At 36.9% G+C, this 23144-nt stretch overlaps 1 protein-coding gene and 1 pseudogene across 1 annotated transcript; both read left to right on the plus strand.

The window, feature by feature from the left end:
* The first annotated feature begins 10287 nt into the window (after positions 1 to 10287).
* On the plus strand, positions 10288 to 12286 carry LOC139971999 (muscarinic acetylcholine receptor M2-like). The gene has a single exon (XM_071978862.1). The coding sequence runs from the start codon at positions 10762 to 10764 to the stop codon at positions 12202 to 12204; it is 1443 nt and encodes a 480-aa protein (XP_071834963.1). The 5' UTR covers positions 10288 to 10761; the 3' UTR covers positions 12205 to 12286.
* Positions 12287 to 22150: 9864 nt separating this feature from the next.
* Positions 22151 to 22246, plus strand: LOC139972692 (U2 spliceosomal RNA; annotated as a pseudogene).
* Positions 22247 to 23144: the final 898 nt, after the last annotated feature.

Consider the following 23144-nt stretch of genomic DNA (forward strand, 5'->3'; position numbering starts at 1 on the left):
GATCTGATGCATGAAGACGAATAGACCGTTTACTTCCAAAGCGCCATCTAATACCTTGCGGTGTTTTAATACAAATTTTAACGTTAAAGCAGTGTTTTGATTGCCATCTTATAAGTTGTTAGTAACGTATAACTATCTCGTAGAAACATTGTTTAAAATAGTTACAATAGACGCCTACCCCAATTATAGGAACACGATAGAACAATACCTTAAGAACATTCTTTGAGCTGTTACCTTATTATTGTATGGATAAACTGAGCTATAGCCTAATACCCGACCGTTATAGCATAATACCCGACCGTTATTGCCTAATGCCTGACCATTATAGCCTAATGCCTGACCATTATAGCCTAATACCATCACTAATTGCATATTACCCGACCGTCATAGCAAACTTCCTGAACATTATAGCATAATACCCGACCGTTATAGCCTAAAGTCTGACCATTATAGGCTAATACCCGACAGTTATAGCATAGTACCCGACCGTTATAATGTAATACCTGACCGTTATAGGCTAATACCCGACCGTTTTACCATAGCAACCGACCGTAGCATAATACCCGACCGTTGTAGCATAAATACCGACCTTTATAGCAAAATGCCGACCGTCATAGCAAATACCTGAACATGATAGCAAAATACTCGACAGTTATAGCTATAATACCCGACCGTTATTGCCTAATGCCTGACCATTATAGCCTAATGCCTGACCATTATAGCCTAATACCATCACTAATTGCATATTACCCGACCGTCATAGCAAACTTCCTGAACATTATAGCATAATACCCGACCGTTATAGCCTAAAGTCTGACCATTATAGGCTAATACCCGACAGTTATAGCATGGTATCCGACCGTTATAGCATAGTATCCGATTAATGCAACATACCGACCCCCTTATTTAAAAAGCATTCTTAGGTTTCTTCTAACCTCTTTTAAAAAAAAAAAATACTTACGAATCTTTCAATGAGCGACATAATATGCTACTGATTCAAGCATCCCTACCCCCCATATCCTACCCGAACCCCCAAAATGGAAAACTAAAATTTACATACGTTTCTAACATTATCAGGGTTGTGTCCCTTTTCAACGTACAAGGTCAAAAACTGGAATGAGTTTACACAAATCACATTAAGACCTACCACACTTTCATGGCAAGAGTTACCTAGCCTATAGCCTTTACACATTGCCTGGAGTGAAACCATTTCTTGTCTTACTATTCACATTTCAGTTAACTTTTCAGCGTACTATGTCTTTATGGACGAATATCACTTCGCATACCTTGTAGTGAACATATGAGAAACCTTGAACGAGATGTGATTATGTCAATGAAAGGCAAGGGCGTAGGAACGGGGGGGGGGGGCTGGGGGGCGCCAGCCCCCCCAGTGAAAAATATGGGGGCGGAAGTATCGTTCCGCCCCCCCCCCCGCTCCGCAAGTCAGAAAACCCCTTTTTCATTTCCAAATGAGAAAAAATTCTCATTTGAAGCACCAAATTGCATCTAAGGCCAGGTGAAAATGCAAAATTCTTTACAAAATGGAGTGGGTGTTGAAGTGTGCTATATTGCACCAAATTGCATCTGAGGCCACCTGGAAATGCAAAAAAAATCCAAAGGGGAGGGGGAAACCCCCGCTCCTTAGAACCCTCCCCCAGGCCGGCCATCAGTCTTCAGCCCCCCCCCCCCCACTCAAAAGTACCTTCCTACGCCACTGATGAAAGGTCAAATAATAAATAATAAAAAAAAAGCACAATATTGAAAATAAATTTTCGGGAGTTTCTCTGATTCTCATATCTTTCATAAAGGATTTAATAAATCATTTTAATAAATTTTGAAACGGCATTAAAATGAAATTGTTGGCAAGTTGGATCTTCTTTAGAATTGCAAAATAAAAGAATGTGTTATATTTTTGTATCACAAGTATTGACTTCTATACGTGTACTCACAAATAGCATGATATTGAAAGTTCAGTATCGATTTTGTTTCAAGCGATTCTTCAAGATTCTTCGTAGGGGCCTTGACAGAAATCTTTCAAAAGCTCTGCGAAAATAATATTAATATATCATTCAAAGTTGCTTTAAAATGTATTGTCCCGATTTTACATCTTCAAAAAAGGCAAAAAACAGAAAGACAAACACAAAAAAAAAACCAGATAAGAAAACAGAAGAAAGGACATGAAGAAGTATCAAAGCCTCAATCGATTTCATTCTCTGCGTTATTCTATTCCAGGATAAGAAATAATTGCATCCTCGTGTTCATATTCTGTTGGAAAAGTCACTGCGAAATTTCAAACCAAAGATTCTATTAAAGAATATTACTTTTTGAAAAAGTGATTGAGAAATGAATATCTATCTAGTGGCTAGAATTTTGTAAGACTGTATGAAAAACATAAAATAATAATATGTACTCTCAGATTTTGTCTTGGATCTAGCAGAATTAAAAACGTTTGGTTTCTGCTTAGAGTTGAAACTGACTATTAGCTCTCGGGTTCTCAATTTGTGAATAGCAAAGACCAAACCATTTATGTGGAGCGGATTTTATACCAGCACGTATAGGTGTGTAAAGTGATACATACCTCTTGTCCAAGGTGACAGTATATCTCATCTCAAACATTATCTTGATCCTTGTTTTATACTTTGGCATTCTGCGCAAGGATCATTATGCTTACATTTGTATGAGTCCTGCTTCAAGTTTTGGAACCGATTTAAGATTTCATCATTACAAGAAACTATTCAGTTATTGGTCACGTGGCTTTAAGATTTTCCTTCAATTGTTCTCGTTTCAAATGAAAACAATGGCAATGTTTACTTTGACACGTTTCCTAATTTTTGCTTTAGCTGTTTCTGTTTCCACTGGGCAGCGGTGTCCTCCTCCTTGGAAGGAATATAAAAGACATTGTTATTTTTTCTTCTCCACGCCGTTGACGTTCAAAGCGGCCGAAACGTACTGTCGTAACGTATCTCTCTCCGCATGCCGCCTTTCGAACTTAGTCTCCATATCAGATCGAGAGGAATTTGTTTTCGTGCGCGATATGGTCTACAACACGATTTTCCAACCCCTTGCGTTCTTCATGGGGGCATACACTACCAAAGTATGTCACGAGGGCACCTGGTCGGACGGATCTAACCATCCAATCCTTATCGGAGGTAAAGAATCGGTAGTCACGGATGGCTGTATGCCGTGTGGCTTCAACGAAACCGTCGACCTATCCAGCGCCTGTGATATCGACAAATGCATGGTTGCTAACTTAAACACCTGGATGAATTCTCTGGATGACGGGTTCATCACGTATGTAGCCGAACACCGCTGCAATGAGTTACAACTACCGTTTGTGTGTGAAGGTAATGATATATATGATGAGTAGAGGTATACCAGGTAGAGAGACAAACGACAGAATGGTTCATGTTGATGGGCGCCATTATTATCTTTGTGATCTTTATATAGGAAATACGGATATTTCCGAGAATGGTTATCGGAAATTTACTGTCAATACTATTTTAAAGTAGTAATTAAATAAATTGCTATATTAAAGAAGTTATTAATTACAAGTGACTAATTAATAAGGAAGTTTAAGTCTATCGTCTTAAGATAGTGATTATTATAGCTAAGTAAAGCAACAAACGTTTCGGAAGGTTGTATCGATGTTACTAAACGTATCGAATATTGTTCTGAAAATCTTTGAAATTATCATTCATAAAAATCTAAGACATCGCCTGGTATCTTATTATTAATATTAATTTCATAATTTTAAGTTAAATATCTTAAATTAGTGTTTAGCAGAATAAATTACAAAATGTTATTGTTTATAGTATTTATTATACAAACACCATTCTTGCAAAAACTGAATGACTCAAATAGCAACTGACCAACTTATTTAGAGTATTTGAAACAAAAGGCTATCTCTGTTAAGCTGATGTGTTGCGAAAAAATTGCAGCCTATATAGACTATGATATCAAAACAAAACACACACTCTTCACTGGGTACAAACTATCGCTATTATTAGTTTGTTGAAGGAATGATATATTAAGGATGCTGTTAAAGACCTCTAAATGTGGAAAGAAACCCGCGTGTGAAACTTTGAAAATCAACTATATATGCTATCCGACAAGGTTACTCAAACTTGAATTAAAACGTTATCATTCCGCTTTCAACGGTATTCTGATGCTACACAGGCGTCCTATATATACCGTTAGAAACCTTTATAGACTTTGCCGAATATATCGTTGGTTTCTGAGCCAATACCCAATACGGGTGACTCGGTCCTTTCATAACATGCATGGTATGAAAACGACATTCATAAATTGACCAACATTTAATTAAAAAAATGTTCAAAAGGGAGAGCCTATAATCCTGATATTTATTAGTACAATATATCAGATTCTATCCAATTATACACGAAATGGTAATAATAAAGATTAATAAACTAATCGTATAGCCTAAAAATGAAGGCTCTAAATGCGTTTACACATATTTTTTTGCACGATTTTGTTTACAGTACAAATACTGTGGACTTAACTTATCGCATAACACAGAATAGAGTAATTTTTCTTTAAAATAACTTTAAGAATAGTTTAAATGTGTTATATGATGTAGTGCATATAGATATAGTGAAGTTACCGGACGTGTTGTATGTTTGTGATAGTATCTATAAAAGTAATGCAAAGTTCATTGTTGTTAATTGTTAATTATTGTTTTATTTTCTGTTATTATTAATTATTATGTGATTCAATATAATAAATATTAATTATTGTATTATTTTCTTTATGGTCTTAAATAAATACTATGTCTATATATACTACATACTGAGATATGGTTTTAATTTGGCTGCTGTATCAATATACCCAGTACTTATGGTATCATATTTATGTGTCACCTATCTCGATATGAACTGACATGAGTTTTGAATATAATGGATCTTACTGGGAAAATCATGCATAAATTTGAAAGAGCAAAGAAAATTATTGGCTGGAACGGGACTCGAATCAGTGACGTCAGCATGTAAACGATTTTTTTTTTGTTCATTTTATTTTATGATGGGTTATATATAAAAAAGAGAAATTCTCTTGAAAAGCCCTGTAGCTTTCTTGTTGTATCGAATGCAGTTGCTGTGTGATCTTAGAAATCTTGTAAGCATTGCTGACGTCACTGACTTTCCAAGTACGATTTCGTTTACCATTTGGTCTACTTCAATTCATGTTACAATGGAAACTTGAAAGCTACATGTGGGTTCTGATTCGCACCCCCCCCCCTTCACCCCCTCGTAAAGGAACGGTTACATAAAGATTCACGTCAGACTATTTTTAATAACCGTTTCAAGCTGATATTGAAGTAAAAGAACAATTCCAAAAGTGATGTTTTATACCAAGTATTATCAATCCAGCCAAAATTTGAATATTAAAGGAACTCGGAATATTAAGTTACCCATACTATGGTAGATATTGTAAAATGTTCACAAAGACTTTACCAAAAACAAAACAAAAAACATGACAGAAGCTTTTAAGTAGTTATTTACAGTTTTTAATGCTTACATTATATGTATGGTGTAATACTTTCCTGACAATCGTTGTATACCAAGTTTCCATGGTAACATAACTTGAAGTAAAGGCATATCTTTGTTTGGTATCATAAGTATTGTTTAAACATCGGAGTTGTAGGAATAAAAGGCATAAATAGTACTGTACAATATAACACAACAACAGCAACAACAAAATCAGCAAGAAAACGTAAGGCTGCACAAGAGAACTTTTTTGGTCTTAAACAACGTGTAAAGTCCAATATGTAAACTAGCTAGAGTAAAGCTGCAAAGTCTACGAATAAACGCATACTGGATATAAAAATCACCTTCTTAGTCTTACTCATGTCTGGAAAAGAAAATGAGTCTGGCTTTCTTGCGATGTGATATGCACGATACTGTGTTATCTGACAGGTACCCACATTAGGACATGAAATGAGCAGCGGTGTAACGAAGCCGCTGCTACCGCGAGGGGCCCGGACATCTTGCAGCTGGCCCGGCGACAATTATACAGAAATAAAATAACTACCCACCCGAAGCAGCCGGTCTCTGGCCGTGCAGCTATGTTTAAGTATTAAAAATATTTCAAAGATGGATCTATAAGCCCCATGGCCCTCCTCCCATGAACCACCCTGGCTCTTGCACACATCTATGAGACACGAACGGAATGTTCCGAGACATTTGTTTCTGCTGTGTATAACCTTGTTTAGCTTATACGTTGTTTACACACACACACGCACATATATATATATATATATATATATATATATATATATATATATATATTATATAAAAGGGGAAAAAACAACTAAAGCTTACAACCTTACACGGACAAGGCGTATATAATGTGTGTTTGTGGTATAGTTCCTTGCCGTCAACCTTGTTTGCTTTTGTATAATTCGATGAATTAACATTGGAAAACTCTGAGACGTTGCTTTGACTACGAATCATTTTCGTACGTTTAGAAAACTTCAGAAACATGAAACGCATGATTTTCCAATTATACAGACAATTTTGAAGCTTTACTTAACTTTGCTGGTTGCACAAGAAACGTAAAGCTTTTTTTTTTGTATTTGGATGATCCTCAGGCGCGGATCGGGGATGGGTAGGGGGGGGGTTAAAGGGGTGACAACCCACTTTTATAACCCCCACAGAAAACAAAGGAAGTTTTAGCACAACCTTACGTGAAGATCAAATTATAGACCTACTGTACAAGAATGCAACATTTCACGTCAAAACTGTAATTTCGTTTCGGGGGGGGGGGGGGAAGACCCCAGTCCGTACCCCTGTATGGGATTTGTCCTCGTCGAACTGGCAAAGCCACATATCCTCCTTTATACAATCTTGGATCTGACTCTGCTTTCAGTGATTTTACCAATTGAATATTACTTGCCGATTATATTAATAAACGCCATGCCGTTTCTTACAGGTTCGCTTTCAAATTGATTTCTCTATTCCTTGACAAATATTTCGAGTAGAATGAAATCTGAATGGTCAGTTATTGAACTGTATTGTTATCAGATATTTTAAAATCACACAGGGTAACAACTTTACCAGAATCAACTGCAAGAAAGTGCAGCCATTCAAAAATCCCTCAAACAGCTGAGATGTTCATGAACAGGTATACTGTAATGTATACTGTCTTGTTAGTTGTAATAATATCACATGCAAGAGTCGTTTCAAATCTTTGATGGCCTGCTGCTTTAGAAAGAAGCAAGTAAGCAAACAAACAAGCAATCAAACAAACAAGCAAGCATCAACGGTTAGCCAAGATTGACAAAGCCTTGTAATTGACCCTCGCCTAATTTACATAGAAGAACCTGGGCCCACGCTATCATTGAAACTATATCTATTGTCTAATATTGTCGTTCCGCACGCACGGTATATAGCTTTAGGAACTATGATGAGAGGATGACTTCCCTTAATAGTTCTCCAGCCAGGGCAGGGGCAGCCTTCCATCTCCACTTCCGCCTTCCCACAATTCTCATTTTTTTATTAAAAAAAAAAAACACGGCTCGTCCTATACACAAATTATTTCCTTTCTGCTTAGCATTCCTTATTGTTATATAGTTTCTTTCCAAAGTTCTGCAGGAGCTAGGCTCCGCCCAGTTCGATCAGATTCCAAACACTTTTCACACGAAAGGCTGGCTTATGGTTATGAAATGCAATAAGTTAGTCTCATGTATTACCTTCACCTATTGCACTTAAGTTAAACCGCATATTGCAACAGCCATATCGATTTGCCGACTTTTGTATATCTTGATTATACGTTATATCAACTCTACAAGAAGCCACATATTTACTTTCAAATTCATAATATAGTCTGTATTGTCGTGCCATGGGTAATCGAACTTTTTCAGTAATCGAGGCGCATATCAGGCTTAGTGTATACCTGGATTATTATTAAAATTTGAAGTATATTATATGACTTTAAAAAGTACAGCTGAGACGAAGATAACACGGTATGTGGCGAGTAGATTCACGTCGATGTTTTGGAGAACTTGGTTGTTTTGTTACCGGGTCGAGGGGTCATTTGAGAGTTAATAGATGTCAAAGTGATCCTTGTTAATCCGTCAAATCAAATAGGAAAGCAGTCACGAAAACATGAGTAAGGCAAACCAATTATCCAATAATTTATTAAACTGGGTTTATCGGTCGATAAAACCGATTTATCAAATTATAAATTAGGTTCATCAATCGCCTAATAAACCTGGATCATATTTCGATAAACCTGCATGGTCTATCCGTGATGATCCAATTTAATCACTATATAAATATGGTTTTTCATTGATAAATCTGGAATTCGACCCAAATACTCAGTTGTTCGATTAATCAGGATATCGGTCGATAAACCGGGTTAATCGACCGATAAATCTAATTATCGATGGCTTGGCTTGTCATGCATGAGTTCAAGAACTTTGATGATTTATTGAAATCAACAATGGTCAAATATCTGGTGTGGAGTGTAATACATTGCATAATCTCATATATAATTTGGCAATGAATAAGAATAAACACCTTAGCTTTTCTATAGTTTCATCTATTTCGTTATATAGATAAGTGCCATTGTTTTACACTTGTTCATAGTTGGCGAAATAACCATTAAATGAAACAGAGAACAAAAAAAAGAAGAATATATATGATACGTCACTGTGATGATATGTGATGAAGAAGGAACAGAGGCGAGGGTCAACATTTAGAAAAAGGAGGGCGTGTGACACTGGGGTGATTGAAGCTGATATCACATGCAGGGGAGTTTAGATGTTCAATGCCGCATTCTGTTTTATTAATATAAATAAGGTCTTTACGCAAAGTTGTGCTAATAACCACTTTTGATTTTTTTTTGTGTGCTTGGGGTTACAAATGGAAGGGGTACCCCCCCCCCCCGTTTCCGCGCCAAGTAAAGTTAGAGCCCGTGTGTATAATGGAACACATAAATACGTTTAAGAAGGTAACTCAACCATTAAACTAGAACTGCATTTGTAGTGCGCGTGGAGTGCTAGCAGTATCAGCATGTATTGCAGTATTAACAACTTTTAGGTTGTTCATGGTGTTTGGGGAAGGGGGGGGGGGGGTGCGGAAAACACACCAGGGAGTATAGTCATATATGGACCTACAAAGTGAGGGCGCTTGTGAGCGCCGTGACAGGCTCAGAATAAGTTGGCTACGCAGCTAGCCTCTGAAACTGCAAATGCACAGAGATTATATGAAACTTTAAGTTTCAACGTCCAGTCATGTATAGATATCGTTCACTTGGCCAGTAATGCCAATATTGTAGCGCGCACGCGCACTACAATAACAAACGCGTGATATTCAATTTACTTTCATAAAGGTCATATTCCTGTGGACAAAAAAACACTACCACATCTACGCGAAAGACGCAAGTATTCTCCACTTCTATATATATAGGTGAACTTCCATCTCGGTATACCTTGCACCTAGAAATCTAGATATTTTCGTTTGAGGACGGTTTATTTATGGTAAGATAAACCCCTTACATGGGACTTCAGAATCTGCGCTTTAGTAGTTAATCAATTCGTAATTCAAGGTCTAATCGAAATACGCATTTTTGGAAGAATAATTCAACAAACTTTTTAATTCAAGGTTGAATAAATATGCACTTCTGGAACAATAATTGATTTTTACAGTTCTGTTTGGAAGTGATTGTACATTCATTAATAACGATGTTTTCAAGTTGTCATGATAACGTCACTTTATTATGCTGCTATACACTGAGATACATTTATATAAAACAAAAGTCGCAAGATGTTGAAAGACAAATCAAACAACCACACACCTTCGCGCTTAAACAAGCTATAGCAGGTGATGATTTTCAGTTTGTGAAAATTTATGCAACGTTTGTTTGAAATATTCAACTTCTAACTAAAGGAGTATTTCGTTCAGAGCAGTGCCGTGTCATGTAACTCTAGTCTCTTTTTTCAGTGTTTACATTTGCTTTCGGTTCATATCGAGTTAAAGAAGCTGAATGTTTGTCTATACTGAAAAATTCGATTAGCTAAAGAGGAGGACCCAAAAGTACAGAGTACCGAGAATATCTGCAGTGTATTTAATTAACGGTCATTGGAATTAAATTTTGAGGTATAGGCCTTTAATGTCCAGCGTTGAATCGTATTGAAATGGTCCGAGTTAATTACTATAATTGCACAATTAGTTTGAGCGTAATTTGAATTAGAGAGACACTTCAGTATGTCAAGAATTTAGAAAGTTAAACAGAAAAATAATTAAGAAATAATTCTATGGACGTGAACAATAAACACAGTCGTCCACATGCTTTTGGACAATGAGGTCCGAGGAAACTTCCGTCGATAAATTGAATTACTTTATACTCACTTATGGCAAGCAGTGGATGGATCCGCAAGTAGCCTTAAACACATATGTCGTCTATACAAACACATCCAAACAGTTATAAATATCAGCTCGTACTTGTCTCAAGCCTGGGAGTTTTTTTGTTGAAGATATCTAGATCCTTGGAAGAGCTGTAACTAGACTGTTCTGGAGTGAACGAAAATTCACTATTCGACTTTTCTAGTCTCTTGCTCAGGAAGGGCATTTTATTGGTCTTAACCACTAAGTCTATACGAGATGTGTGGTATATTTTAAAAGCATAAATTAATCCAGCATTTCATCACGGAAATTAATTGTACGTTTTAAGGTGATATATATGGAATTTGGTCATTTCATTTCATTCTTAACTTTTGAGTTTTAACTGAGCTTAACTAGCAACATGAATTCCTCAGTTTCGTACACCAATACGGACAATGATGCTCACACGTTACCTTTTACGTTTACCAATGATGGTTCTGATCCTGTTTGGACCACTGGATCTTCACCAATATATCCATGGACGTTAAGTCCTGGATTTGACGTTGTTGCATCCATACCGTGGTACCTACTTACCTTAGGAACAATCCTCGCCAATGGTATAACATTATTTGTTTTCACCAAGGAAAAGAAACTGAGAAGCCATGTGAATTATTACGTGATGAACTTGGCTCTGGCCGACCTTTGTGTGGGTATTTTTGTGATGCCCGTTTATGCAGTGGTGGTCATGCTAGAATGGTATTGGCCAATCTTTGGGTTCTACGGATGCAAAGTCTTTCAAGGTATCGGTTACTCGTTGGTAACGGTGTCAAATTTGACCGTCCTTGTGATCAGCGGTGACCGGTTTTATGCGGTCGTTTCGCCGCTGAACTATTTTAAGAATCGTAGTAAGAAGGTAGCCATATTTGTCAATGGCTTTTGTTGGATCTTGGCATTTGGCATTTGGATACCGTTTAACACTATTTGGCCGATTTGGCGTGCCAAGCCTCCCCTTTTGCATACAATTTGCGGTCCAGACTACGGCCAAACATTCCTCGGTACGATTGTCGCTACATGTATTTTGTTATGGTGTCCTATCCTCTTGCTGATTATTTTCAATACTACCTTGTACCTAAAGATCATCAAACGCGGACCTCTATCAGTTGGTAAATCATTCCAAGATGAAAGTCATTCGAATAAATCTGAGAATGTTAACTCCACAACGAATGCGACGTCATTGGCACATGACAGTCACAGCGATTACAACTACCATAATAATCCGACATTCGTCGAAGAGGACTCAACCACAGAGTCAGATCAAGGGATAGGCACGGGTGGCATCTGGTTAGGAAGTGGCGATGTTAATGTCGACAAAGAGACGTACAAGTTGAACGACCTACAGGGTGCAGTATGTGTTGTAGAGAAAATGAATAATTTAAATATTTTGAAGAACGGATGGCCAACTTCTGATTTTGTGGATGGAATACATCGCTTGCCTGGCCAGAATACCGATGCAAAGTTTGCACCAGATACTACAAGGAGCCGACGTGGCTCAAGACTGCACGCCAATAGCCATCATGGGGTGAAATTAACATCACCACAAAAGGAGAGTTCCAAAGAATCTTTGACAGCTTTTCGTATTTTGTCGGCAATTGTGTTATCGTACATTTTATCATGGATAATGTTCGGTGTTGTGGTTGTTACGATTTCTGTCTGTGTGAAGATTAACAATGTTAAATGCACCTCATCAACTGTCGACCTTATTGCTATGTATTTGTCATTAAGCAACAGTTTGATCAATCCTGTTTGCTACGTTATCGTACAGCCACATTTCAGACGATCTGTTGCAAAGCTATTTTGTAAGTAACTCGATCATATGTGTGGACCCTACTACTAGTACCGCTGCTGTGGCCTAGTGGATAAAGGCGGTGGCATTTGAAGCAATGAGGCTCAGCAATCGGGAGGTTCCGGGTTCGATACCCGGCGTGGTCATAGAGTAAGGTGGGTTTGTCATCCAAGAGTAATCTACGGTTTTCCCATCTGAAATGACTTTCTAAACTGAAAAGATTCCAAATTTGAGTTAAGATGTTGAATTGGAAGCCACCCGACGTGTAAGTTGTAATCCATAAGCCCTCGCGGGCTGCTCACACATTTATAGTAGCTTAAGCGTCGTAAAAATAACTGCTGGCTTTTATTATTATTATTATTATTATTATTATAAGATTATTATATCTCGCATTTTTCGTAACTGTTCACTTTCTTCGAGGAGAGAGCTTTTGATGTCAGTAGCCTGGATGTAAAATAATCTGACATTGCTCGGTGTTTTGGGTGGATTCTATTTTCTGTTTAGTTTCAACAATTTACAATATTTCAAAATCACCTCTTCAACAGTAAAAATAATTAATTTTTATTTATCAGTGTACAATAGTTAGGCTAACTTCCTGCATGCTATGTTATCTCGCTAATGAAGATCTTTTGAAAATCTGTTGCAGATATATTTGTGAGTAACAGGATCATATTGATATGATAGAGTTCAAACGAACTATTGTATATACCTTGAAAATTTCCGATCGATTGAGACTTGTAAATAAATGTTCATCTTTTTCAATACATGCCATAGCTTGATTAACACCGTATATGTGTTATATTATAATACAACTGATCTTCAGAATTTCATGTGCAATATGATGACTTTGCTGGTAACTTTGTCGGGTGGGCTTAAGTATAGAGTATGCTCTACTACTGATGTAAATAGTGACGATTGTCAAATATTTGTAACCAAACTCAGTTATAAAACTATAAACAAATACCTTATGAAGTGGTGTATACTTGTCTTTTTATATAAAGGAATAAAATAAAGACATCTGATAATGTTATGTTATCAAATTCATATTCAATTGGTTGTCTAGGATTCCACCAAAGCAAGAAAGTGTTGCTGTTGTAGTTTATGGCATATTGTGGTGTGTGGTTGTAATGCTAGTTTTAAGCTTCACATTAACATTTTACATGGGCTGTCCAGGACGCCACTGAAGGCACTTTGTTAACATACGTACAATTAATAGAGCAAAGATGATAAATAATATCATGTTGCTTTCAAATTTGTCTTTAACTTGTAAGTGATATTTCAAAGAGTTCGACTGACAATTTATCGAATAGTTCTGAAGCAACAAGTTTTGTTCTTTTAAACTATTGTTGTTACTCATGGTATGTGTAGAAAATACTGTAACGCTATGGTTGTAGCTTCACATATTACATGGGCTGTTTAGGATGCCACTGATGGCACTTTGTTAATTTACATACAATTAATAGAGCAATTATTGTAAATAATGTCATATTGTTTTCAAATGTGTATTTAACTTGTAAGTGATATTTCAAAAAGTTTGACTGACAATTTATGGAATAATTCTGAAGCAACAAGTTTTGTTCTTTTAAACTATTGTTGTTACTCATGGTATGTGTAGAAAATACTGTAACGCTATAGTTGTAGCTTCACACATTACATGGGCTGTTTAAGATGTCACTGATGGCAACTTGTTAATGTACATACAATTAATAGAGCAAAAATTATAAATAATTTTATGCATGTTGTTTTCAAATGTTTCATTAACTTCTTATTGATATTTCAAACGGTTTGACTTACAATGTATTGAATAATTCCGAAGCAACAAGTTTTGTTCTATTAAAAAGTTGTTGTTACTCATGGTATGTGTAAAAAGTACTGTAATGCTATAGTTGTAGCTTCACATATTACATAGGCTGTCCAGGATGCCACTGATGGCACTTTGTTAATGTACATACAATAAATAGAGCAAAGATTATAAATAATTTAATGCATGTTGTTTTCAAATATGTCTCTAACTTGTAATTGATATTTCAAACGATTAGACTGACAATTTATGGAATAATTCTGAAGCAACAAGTTTTGTTCTTTTATCCTATTGTTGTTACTCATGGTATGTGTAGAAAATACTGTAACGCTATAGCTGTAGCTTCACATATGACATGGGCTGTCCAGGACGCCACTGAATTAGGCACTTTGTTAACATACTTACAATTAATAGAGCAAAGATTATAAATAATTTTATGTTGTTTTCAAATGTGTATTTAACTTGTAAGTGATATATCAAACGGCTTGACTGACAATTTATGGAATAATTCTGAAGCAACAAGTTTTGTTCTTTTAAACTGTTGTTGTTACTCATGGTATGTGTATTAAGTACTGTAATGCTATAGTTGTAGCTTCACATATTACAAAGGTTGTCCAGAATGCCACTGATGGCACTTTGTTAATGTACATACAATAAATAGAGCAAAGATTATAGATAATTTCATGCATGTTGTTTTCAAATGTGTTTTTAACTTGTAATTAATATTTAAAACAGTTTGACTGGCAATTTATGGAATAATTCTGAAGCAACAAGTTTTGTTCTTTTAAACTATTGTTGTTACTCATGGTATGTGTAACAAATACTGTAACGCTATAAAGTTGTAGCTACACATATAACATAGGCTGTTTAGGATGTCACTGATGTCACTTTGTTAATTTACATACAATTAATAGAGCAATTATTGTAAATAATGTCACATTGTTTTAAAATGTGTATTTAACTTGTAAGTGATATTTCAAACAGTTTGACTGACAATTTATCTAATAATTCTGAAGCAACAAGTTTTGTTCTTTTAAACTATTGTTGTTATTCATGGTATGTGTAAAAAATATTTTAACGCTATAGTTGTAGCTTCACATATTACATGAGCTGTTTAGGATGCCACTGATGGCACTTAAGAAGCAAAAGAAGCAATGAATCACCACTTACAAATTTTAAAGCGTAGGATTACATAAATTAGATCTGCCAAACTGTACACCGAGTTAATTAAAGTGAAAGTGGAAAAGAACCGCATATGGTTGTATTTATATGTGATGCTATGGTCGGTGGAGCTTCTATTACAGTGTGTGTGTGTTGGGGAAGGGGGGAAGGGCGGGATGGGGGGGGGAGGTTGCACGGCTCGTGTAAGTAAGCAAGAACATAATTATTGCAAATAGCAGAATAACAGTGTTAAGAGACAGCAGAAAGGGTAAATAATTCTAACAAGCAAATAGGTTTCAGACTGAAAACGTTTACAATACGAAATAAGTAGAAGCTAAGAGTAAGAAAAAGCTGACTTTACTGGAAGGCTGCCCCAGACCTGGCATATACCACTCTCCCGGGACTCGAAGAACTTAGCCAAGAAAGGAAGAACCAAATCCCTCCCCGGTGGCTGGACTGTTCCCCTGAAGAAAGCTTTACTTCTGGATTTTTACTCAAAAGTCATCTAGCCATGTAGTCCTCTGCACGCACGATTGTGCTAATAACGAATTTGAAATTATTTGTGGTGTTGAAAAGGGGAGCGGGGATGTGCACCCCACCCCTTGTATTCGCACCTGAACTGCATTGACTTGTGACATTTTGATACAACATACAATTATTGTCATGCATAAAAGCAATATATACCCATTTATTTATATCGTGACCTCAGGAGGGACGGGGGAGGGTGGGAGGGGGGGTGGTAACGTAGTTGATATACCAGTGTTATTTCATCTCTACTTTCTAGTGCTGTTACAACGTTGTTTATTAACGAGAGCTCTAGTTTACCAGCAGACAAAAATAAATATCAAATTTCGTGAAAAAAAATGATAAAAATAGATTTGTCTTGAGCGAAAATATTGATAAGGTAAGACTTTTCACAATTATTGTGAACGATTGGAAAATGTATAGAGCTATAGAAATCTCCGGTGTTTGGCGATATTAAAAATGGCAAATACATGCGAGATAAGAAAGACTGTCTTTCAGGAACAATTCAATGTATAAAACTCTCAGAGCCCGAGTTATGGAGTTCGTGTCGGTCTAAAGCGAGGGCTTATACGTATATTCTGACGTCACCACTTCTAGATATGCAAACCCTAATTTAACAATAATTCTAACGAGCATTATAGACCTTGATTTGTTATGTATGTTTATTGCTAGTACGATGTCAATCGTTTTTTTCCTCAAGTGAGAAAATTCTGAACGTGAGTGAAACATTTATAATAAGTATAAACTTGACGATGGTTCATCTTTTTTGTCAGGGAGAGTAGGCACAGAGGATTATATCAGTGGCGCGCGCAAGGGTGGTGGAGGGGATCAGCGGACCAGTAAAGGGAGATTAAGCATTTCGCACCTCACCTTTGATGTCGTGAAAGGGTAAATTATTTTTCAATAAAAATTGAATTGTGCAGTTTGCTCATGTTTCTGTTCTTCATTTTTGATCTTATTCTTCTCCCAGGTTGATGCTACATCACGAACCATCAGATAATAACAACAGCATACTATATCACGTGACCACAATAATATCATTATTCAACAATAAAATAAAATAAAACCACCCACCCACACGCACGCACACACACACATGCACACACACACGTAGAAAATATTTGTTCCCGTATTCGCAATATTAGAAAACGATAACTTGGAAGTTGGAACTGAATACAATATCTACAGTTGGCCCTTCTCGAATTATCGATTCTCGCTTGAATTGATCAGTATATATCAGATAATAAATGAATGCACGTGGAAGAAATGACATTATTTTTCTTCGTGACAGAAAACCGTCCTCATTAAATTCATAGTAGTTGCGCTTTTATGTGGTTATCTTTAGTAATCACGTTACGTTACAGCCTACTTGTCTTAAAGTGGTACGGACACTTAGCCAATTTGCCCCACATTCAGTACATTTGTTGTGTGTGATAATCTCATTCAATTCTGTTGACATTTTTCGAAAAGCTCTTTTCGTTTCCAATATTTTTAAATCTGGGAAACTCAGTAAATATGTCCAAACTATGACGTGGAGTATTGCGCTCATCAAATTTCTCATTTTAGTCTTTAATAAGTTAACCCTAATTACAAGCCCACGTGTTTCATTTGGATAATGAAAATAATAATAATAATAAAAATAATAATAATAATAAAATATTTCGTAGGCCACAATTCTTTCTCCAGTGTCCTGGAAACGAAGGTTGTCAAAAACAAAGGGCTAACAGAAAATTAGGCAGTCACTCCCTGTACATCATAAATTTGCTTAATTAGCTTATGTTCCAAAGCAATTATATTTCAAGGACAAATCAACAAGATATTTATAATAGGAAAATAAATCTTTTGAAGAAGTAAACGAGGAGGGGTGGGGGTATATCTACTAAAACATGTAACATTCAAATTCGAGGTTAGAACAATATTGAAATGGGGTTTTTCACCAAACAGCGTGGAATAGTATACAAATAATGAATGGTTTCCATTCGTGCAATAGTGCAAATGTTTCATGAGTTGAAAGATGGAATGTTCCATTCAACGAGGCTGCGCCTCGTTGAATGGAACAAATTACATCTTTCAACGAATGAAATATTTGCACTATTGCACGAATGGAAACCATTCATTATTTGTTTTATACAACATATAATATTAAGATGGGTAAAATGCACTCATGCAACAGATTGTTTTGAACAGACAGGTTTCTCTGCTCTCTTACCATTGAAAAAAGTGCTACCAAAAAAGTATAACGCATGGTTCTATCATCATAGCGTGCAATAGAGCGGATTTTGCATGCAATCGACGAGCAATTGACCAATCAAATGGCCGGAATATAATTAGGTGTTGTATAATTGTCTCTAAGATATATATTACATGGCCTTCCGGAAACCCTTCTAAACACCATAGACTCATCAATCAGATTACTTGAACTAGTAAACCAAAAATGACAAAAATCAATTAAAACACGTAGCACCCGTAAATAAAATATTGATAACACTTGTCAATGAAATACGGGTAGAGTGTCATTCATAAGGGATCATTTCTCTATGAAGTTATTAGAAGTTTGTAAAACTGTGGATTAACATTACCATGTGTGCATGGACTGACGTCATAACGAATCGTAGCCTTGGATGGGTAGTCAAGCATCTTCCATCCTTGGAAAACCAGATTAGCATATATAAAACATAAACAAAAAACGTGTATGATTTACATTTAATATTTACCGATCCATTTATTTTCCATTGTAACATTTTATCAGCACTAGAATTGTCCAAGCTTAAATAGACTGCTGGCTGTGCAATGTAAACAACAGGTGAGACATAACTTTGATTCAGTACATTAATGACAAGCGAACATTAAAGGAGCAATCCACACAAATGGATGTTTTTATCTTCCACTTTTGCTGCAATTGATGATGTACCACGGAGTCTGTTTTGTTTATTTAAAGCTTACACAGTCATATAGAGATAACTATATAAAACAATTAAATACATAAATAGTTTTTATTTTCGCGCTTCGTAAAGGTGTACATACCAGCGATATACATTGAGGTAAACTGTCCCCTCAAAGAAAAAAACACAAGAGGTGGGGGGCGGGGGGGGGCTAGAATATTTTCAAGAGAAACAACTTTAACTGGTGCTTTAACTGAGGAAATCCACAGTGACGTTTCCATGGCGATACCACTTTAAGAATCAGACCGACCTTTTACCTCAGTATCAGATGCCAAGCGATATCGATGATTCGGTTTACCCTTCATACGTGGACATCCCTCAGATTGCGGTTGTGTTACGCTGAATGGTAACTGATCCGTAGTTGCACATTGTTCGTTCAAAGTGAATTTTTTACTCACCGAACGTGGACCTAAGTTGGTTATGCATGGTAAAATATATTTGAGCGTTGAGAACCGTCAAACTAAAGGCTGGTATCCAGAACTGGATCGGAAAAGCGGTCACTGCTAGCACAAAGTACCTACCGTAACCAGGAGAACAGTTGGTCTGTACCTTAAGACCATTGACGTTAAAAATGGGCCAGACTGTGTCGATTGGCATCCAGATACAAAAAGATAAGAACCAACAAAAGACATTAATTCGAATTGCGACTTTCTTGCTTCGGTTTCTGTAATAGCTGAAGGGTGCAATGGTAGCGTAGAATCCAGTAACGGACTGGCCACACGGGTATTTGGACATTGCCCGGTGGGCCGGTGGCCCGGTGGGCCGGTGGGCTGGGGAGCCTGGAAGAAATTACAGCCCATTTTCGCAGAAGTTATTAGAATACAGACGGGATGTGTAGAAATATATTTGGAACTGTCGGAATCAGCTCATGAAATCACCATGTTAGTTAGTCTGTTAGTTCGTAACAAAAGAACGTGCTATTAGCAACCCGTCCGTGCTAATGGACTTTATTTAGGTTTATTGCAATTTTTTGAAGCATGTTGTCACACAATGCTTGAAAAACTAAATAAAATCCAGTCTAAAACATATATTGTTGTCTATATTCGTTTACGTTTTTATCTTTCCTCAGTTTAATCGCGTGTTGCTTCTGGAAAATTATTTTTGGGTCATTTTTAAAGGATTATGGTTACCTACAAAATTGAGAAATATAGCACCATTTTGCATCTTAAACTTCAAAAAACTTAGACCCCTCCCCCAGGACGGCGATCACTATGTAAGTAGCATATCAATGAATAATGGGCCGGTCTAGGTGGGAAATGCCCGGGCCGCTTTTAAGACCCAGTCCGCCCCTGCTTACGGGTGTAGGGAGGTTGATGCAATATTCATCAACCATCAATTTCTCTCTTATATTTGCAATCGTTATGAGCAGTCTCAAAGCAAAAGTTTTTTTTTTTTAGGGGGATGGAGGTGGGGTGAGTGTGGCAGGGGGGGGGGGTTCAACATTACATAATAACATAAAGTCCAGCACAAAATCTCAAGCGTTCGAAGCATTTCCGTTTCATAGTAATGACTTTGGAGTGTTAGCTCAGTGTTTAACGCCGGTGCCTTTCAATCATAAGGTCCCCGGTTTGAGTCACTCCCAGGTTAATGTATGTCGTCCAGTTACAGAGTTGTTGACAATTAACAATTTATAATCTTGGACGTTAAATATGAATGTAAGAGACTGACTTCGGTCAGCTTGCGGCTTTGATAAGCCAATGAGGCTGCTTCGCGAGTTCCTGCTTGCAGGAGGATCTAATATACATACATGCATACACACATACATACAAACTTTGCAGCACACTTTTCTGCACGGGTTTGACCAATTCTATATATAACCTACTACAATCGCGTGCCGGTTATTCACCTTCAACATGAACGACGGAGAAGGGGGGGGGGGGGCTGAGGTGTGGATTTATCCGTCATTTTTAGTTTTGCCATGTCTAAACATGTATAATAATAACCCAGGCAGATGTTATCATCGAAAATTCGAGTCAATGTTACAAGTATATATGACTGCATAGCACATTGGTATACCAACGTTAAAGCAATGCCCGGTTTCATTTCTACGAGGAAATTGACATTCTGTGTTTTGTCATAGGCCTACCAAATGTCCGTGGAAATTTTGGATTTTTCCTTAAAATTTTTGAAAAGGTCGAAAGTTTGAGGGAAACACCGAAATCATTCAACAGTTTATTGGACCTTTCGTTATGCCCTCATACACTCTCCTTCTTTATATAGTACCACCTAACTATGTAATTATCCCGAATTTTTAAGAAAAGTTGATATTTTGAGATTAAAATAGTCTGTTGACCATTTTGAGATAAAACGTTACAATTTCTAAGGAAATACATCGAAATATTGGAAGATTTAAATTTGTGTCATGAGTGTGTCATTTTGTCAGGTCATGATGACAAAGTGTTGCCAGGAGGTGGAAAAACGGCTCTTCCCTTAGATATTTTATTTTTCTCTATTAATTTTTCCTTCTTTCATTTCAAGCTGAATTTACACTTGACACTGAAGAATGGAAGCATAACTTATTACGTACATGCTCAGAAATTCAACATGTTCGATTTACCATTATTTTGTGAAGCCCAACTTTATAACGGGAAATAGGTAGCGTACTGCAATAAATAATAAGTCTATAAAAATCAATGCAAATGATTTGTTCAAGCTATCACCTCTGTCTGTCAAAGAACTGTTAAGTTGCTATTTCCCTGCAGGGTGGAATTAACATGTTCTTACCTTTTGGGGGTATGTCGTTCATCTCTATCACATAGACACTTGATAATGGTTGGGTGTGCTTTTGCTACCTAAACTAAGACTCTTCTGAGAAGGGTATGTAAATATATTATTAGAGAATTATCCTGTACACAAGCATTAACAGATGCCAGTAGCAGCGGCGAATTAGGTATAGGAGCCTGACATTTTATGGAAACAGCCAGATGCGATTGAAGGATCTTGTGGAGGAGTCGACATTCCAGCCCTCTCTCCTTGCGCACGCCATTGGATTTTAGTGTGGTTGCCAGATAATGGTACCGCTTGGAACCACATCGTGACCGGGTTTGCGTTACTTTTACCAAACAGCGTAATACAAAAACATAAGTGGATCTATCCACTTGTACAAATAACGAATTGTAAACGAATTTAATTTAATATTTTGCTCATTTGGAACCCACGAAAGGGGTTTCTTATATAATCGTACCTGTTCCTACCGAGGGGATGCCATTACAAGGTGCTTTTTCCTTGAAGAGGTCGAGTTTGATTTCCAAGAATGCGAGAAAATATGCTACCAAAGTTGATTTTGCAGCAATTGATAATAATGAAAGCAAATAAGCCTCACGGACCTACCTCAAGTAAGAATAAATTAATGTCAATATGCTTAATGTCTTTTCGTCGTTATATATACATTAATTGAATGTTTGATACGTGTTACCGGAAGCCGATTAAAGCGCTAAATGTTCACTGTGAATTATCGACTGCTCATATAGCGTAAACATCTTGTCGTATAGATTTGAGAAGTATGAAAGCAAATGCACCACTTGAATGGCATTAATCTCTATCTCCTCGGCCTTTTGGCTAAGATCATGTGTAGTATCTGTTCTTTTCCAGGAATGGTGATGCACACCTGACGATGATCACACAGTCACAGTCCCGATGCAAGGGGACTTGGGTTAGAAGCGGATCAGTCGTTCAGTAGTTTGGTTTTCGTGCCCAGGTTCTTTCCTGGGCGACTTTTTCTTAAAAAGTATCTCTATCTATTGTTATAAACTTGTTTCGAATAAGGAAGATGTGGTTCGTCAATGAGTATCGATAAAGTCCATTAGTGCGTTACGTGGTCGACATACCGGGGACTACTTGGTATTCCAGAAATGGCAGTTATCTTCATCTGTTCATTGTTCATCAAAACGCAGTTCATTGACTTATGAAACAAATAGAATAAAGGACAACTAATCGGATAACATTCTTCCGAGATCAAACTAGTTTTATCCTTAATCGTGTACAACTAACAGATCGACCGAAGAGTTGAAGGCATCACCGAAGATCATATGTAGTATCTGTTCCCTTTCGAGGAGATTTGTGATACACACCTGACGATGATCACACAGTCACCGTAGTCTCAATGCAAGGGGACTGGGGTTGAGAGCGGATCAGACGTTCGGTGCTTTGGTTTTCATGCCCATGTTCATTCCTGGGTGACTTTTCTTAAAAGTATCCCCGGCATTGAATCATGGGAGAATGATCGACCGATATATTTTGCTGTAACTTGATAACTCTCTTAAATAATAAGGCAGAATTTTAGTCTTGATATATTATAATACAAAGAAAACAGACAACTTTGAGTCCAATAATGTTTCTGTAGCTATTCCAGTATTTTTCAAGAGATGTTTCGTTAAAGATACTTATTTCTGTAATATTCGTTTAGGCTAACTTGATGGTGACGTCGGCTCCTCATTGCAGTTCTTATAGTTAATGTTGATCCGTTGGTTTTGAGGTCAACCAGAATACGTTCGTTAAACTTCATATTAGCAACAGAGCACCCTTGGATGGCA

Source organism: Apostichopus japonicus, chromosome 8 (genome assembly GCF_037975245.1).
Source record: "Apostichopus japonicus isolate 1M-3 chromosome 8, ASM3797524v1, whole genome shotgun sequence".
NCBI lineage: Eukaryota > Metazoa > Echinodermata > Holothuroidea > Aspidochirotida > Stichopodidae > Apostichopus > Apostichopus japonicus.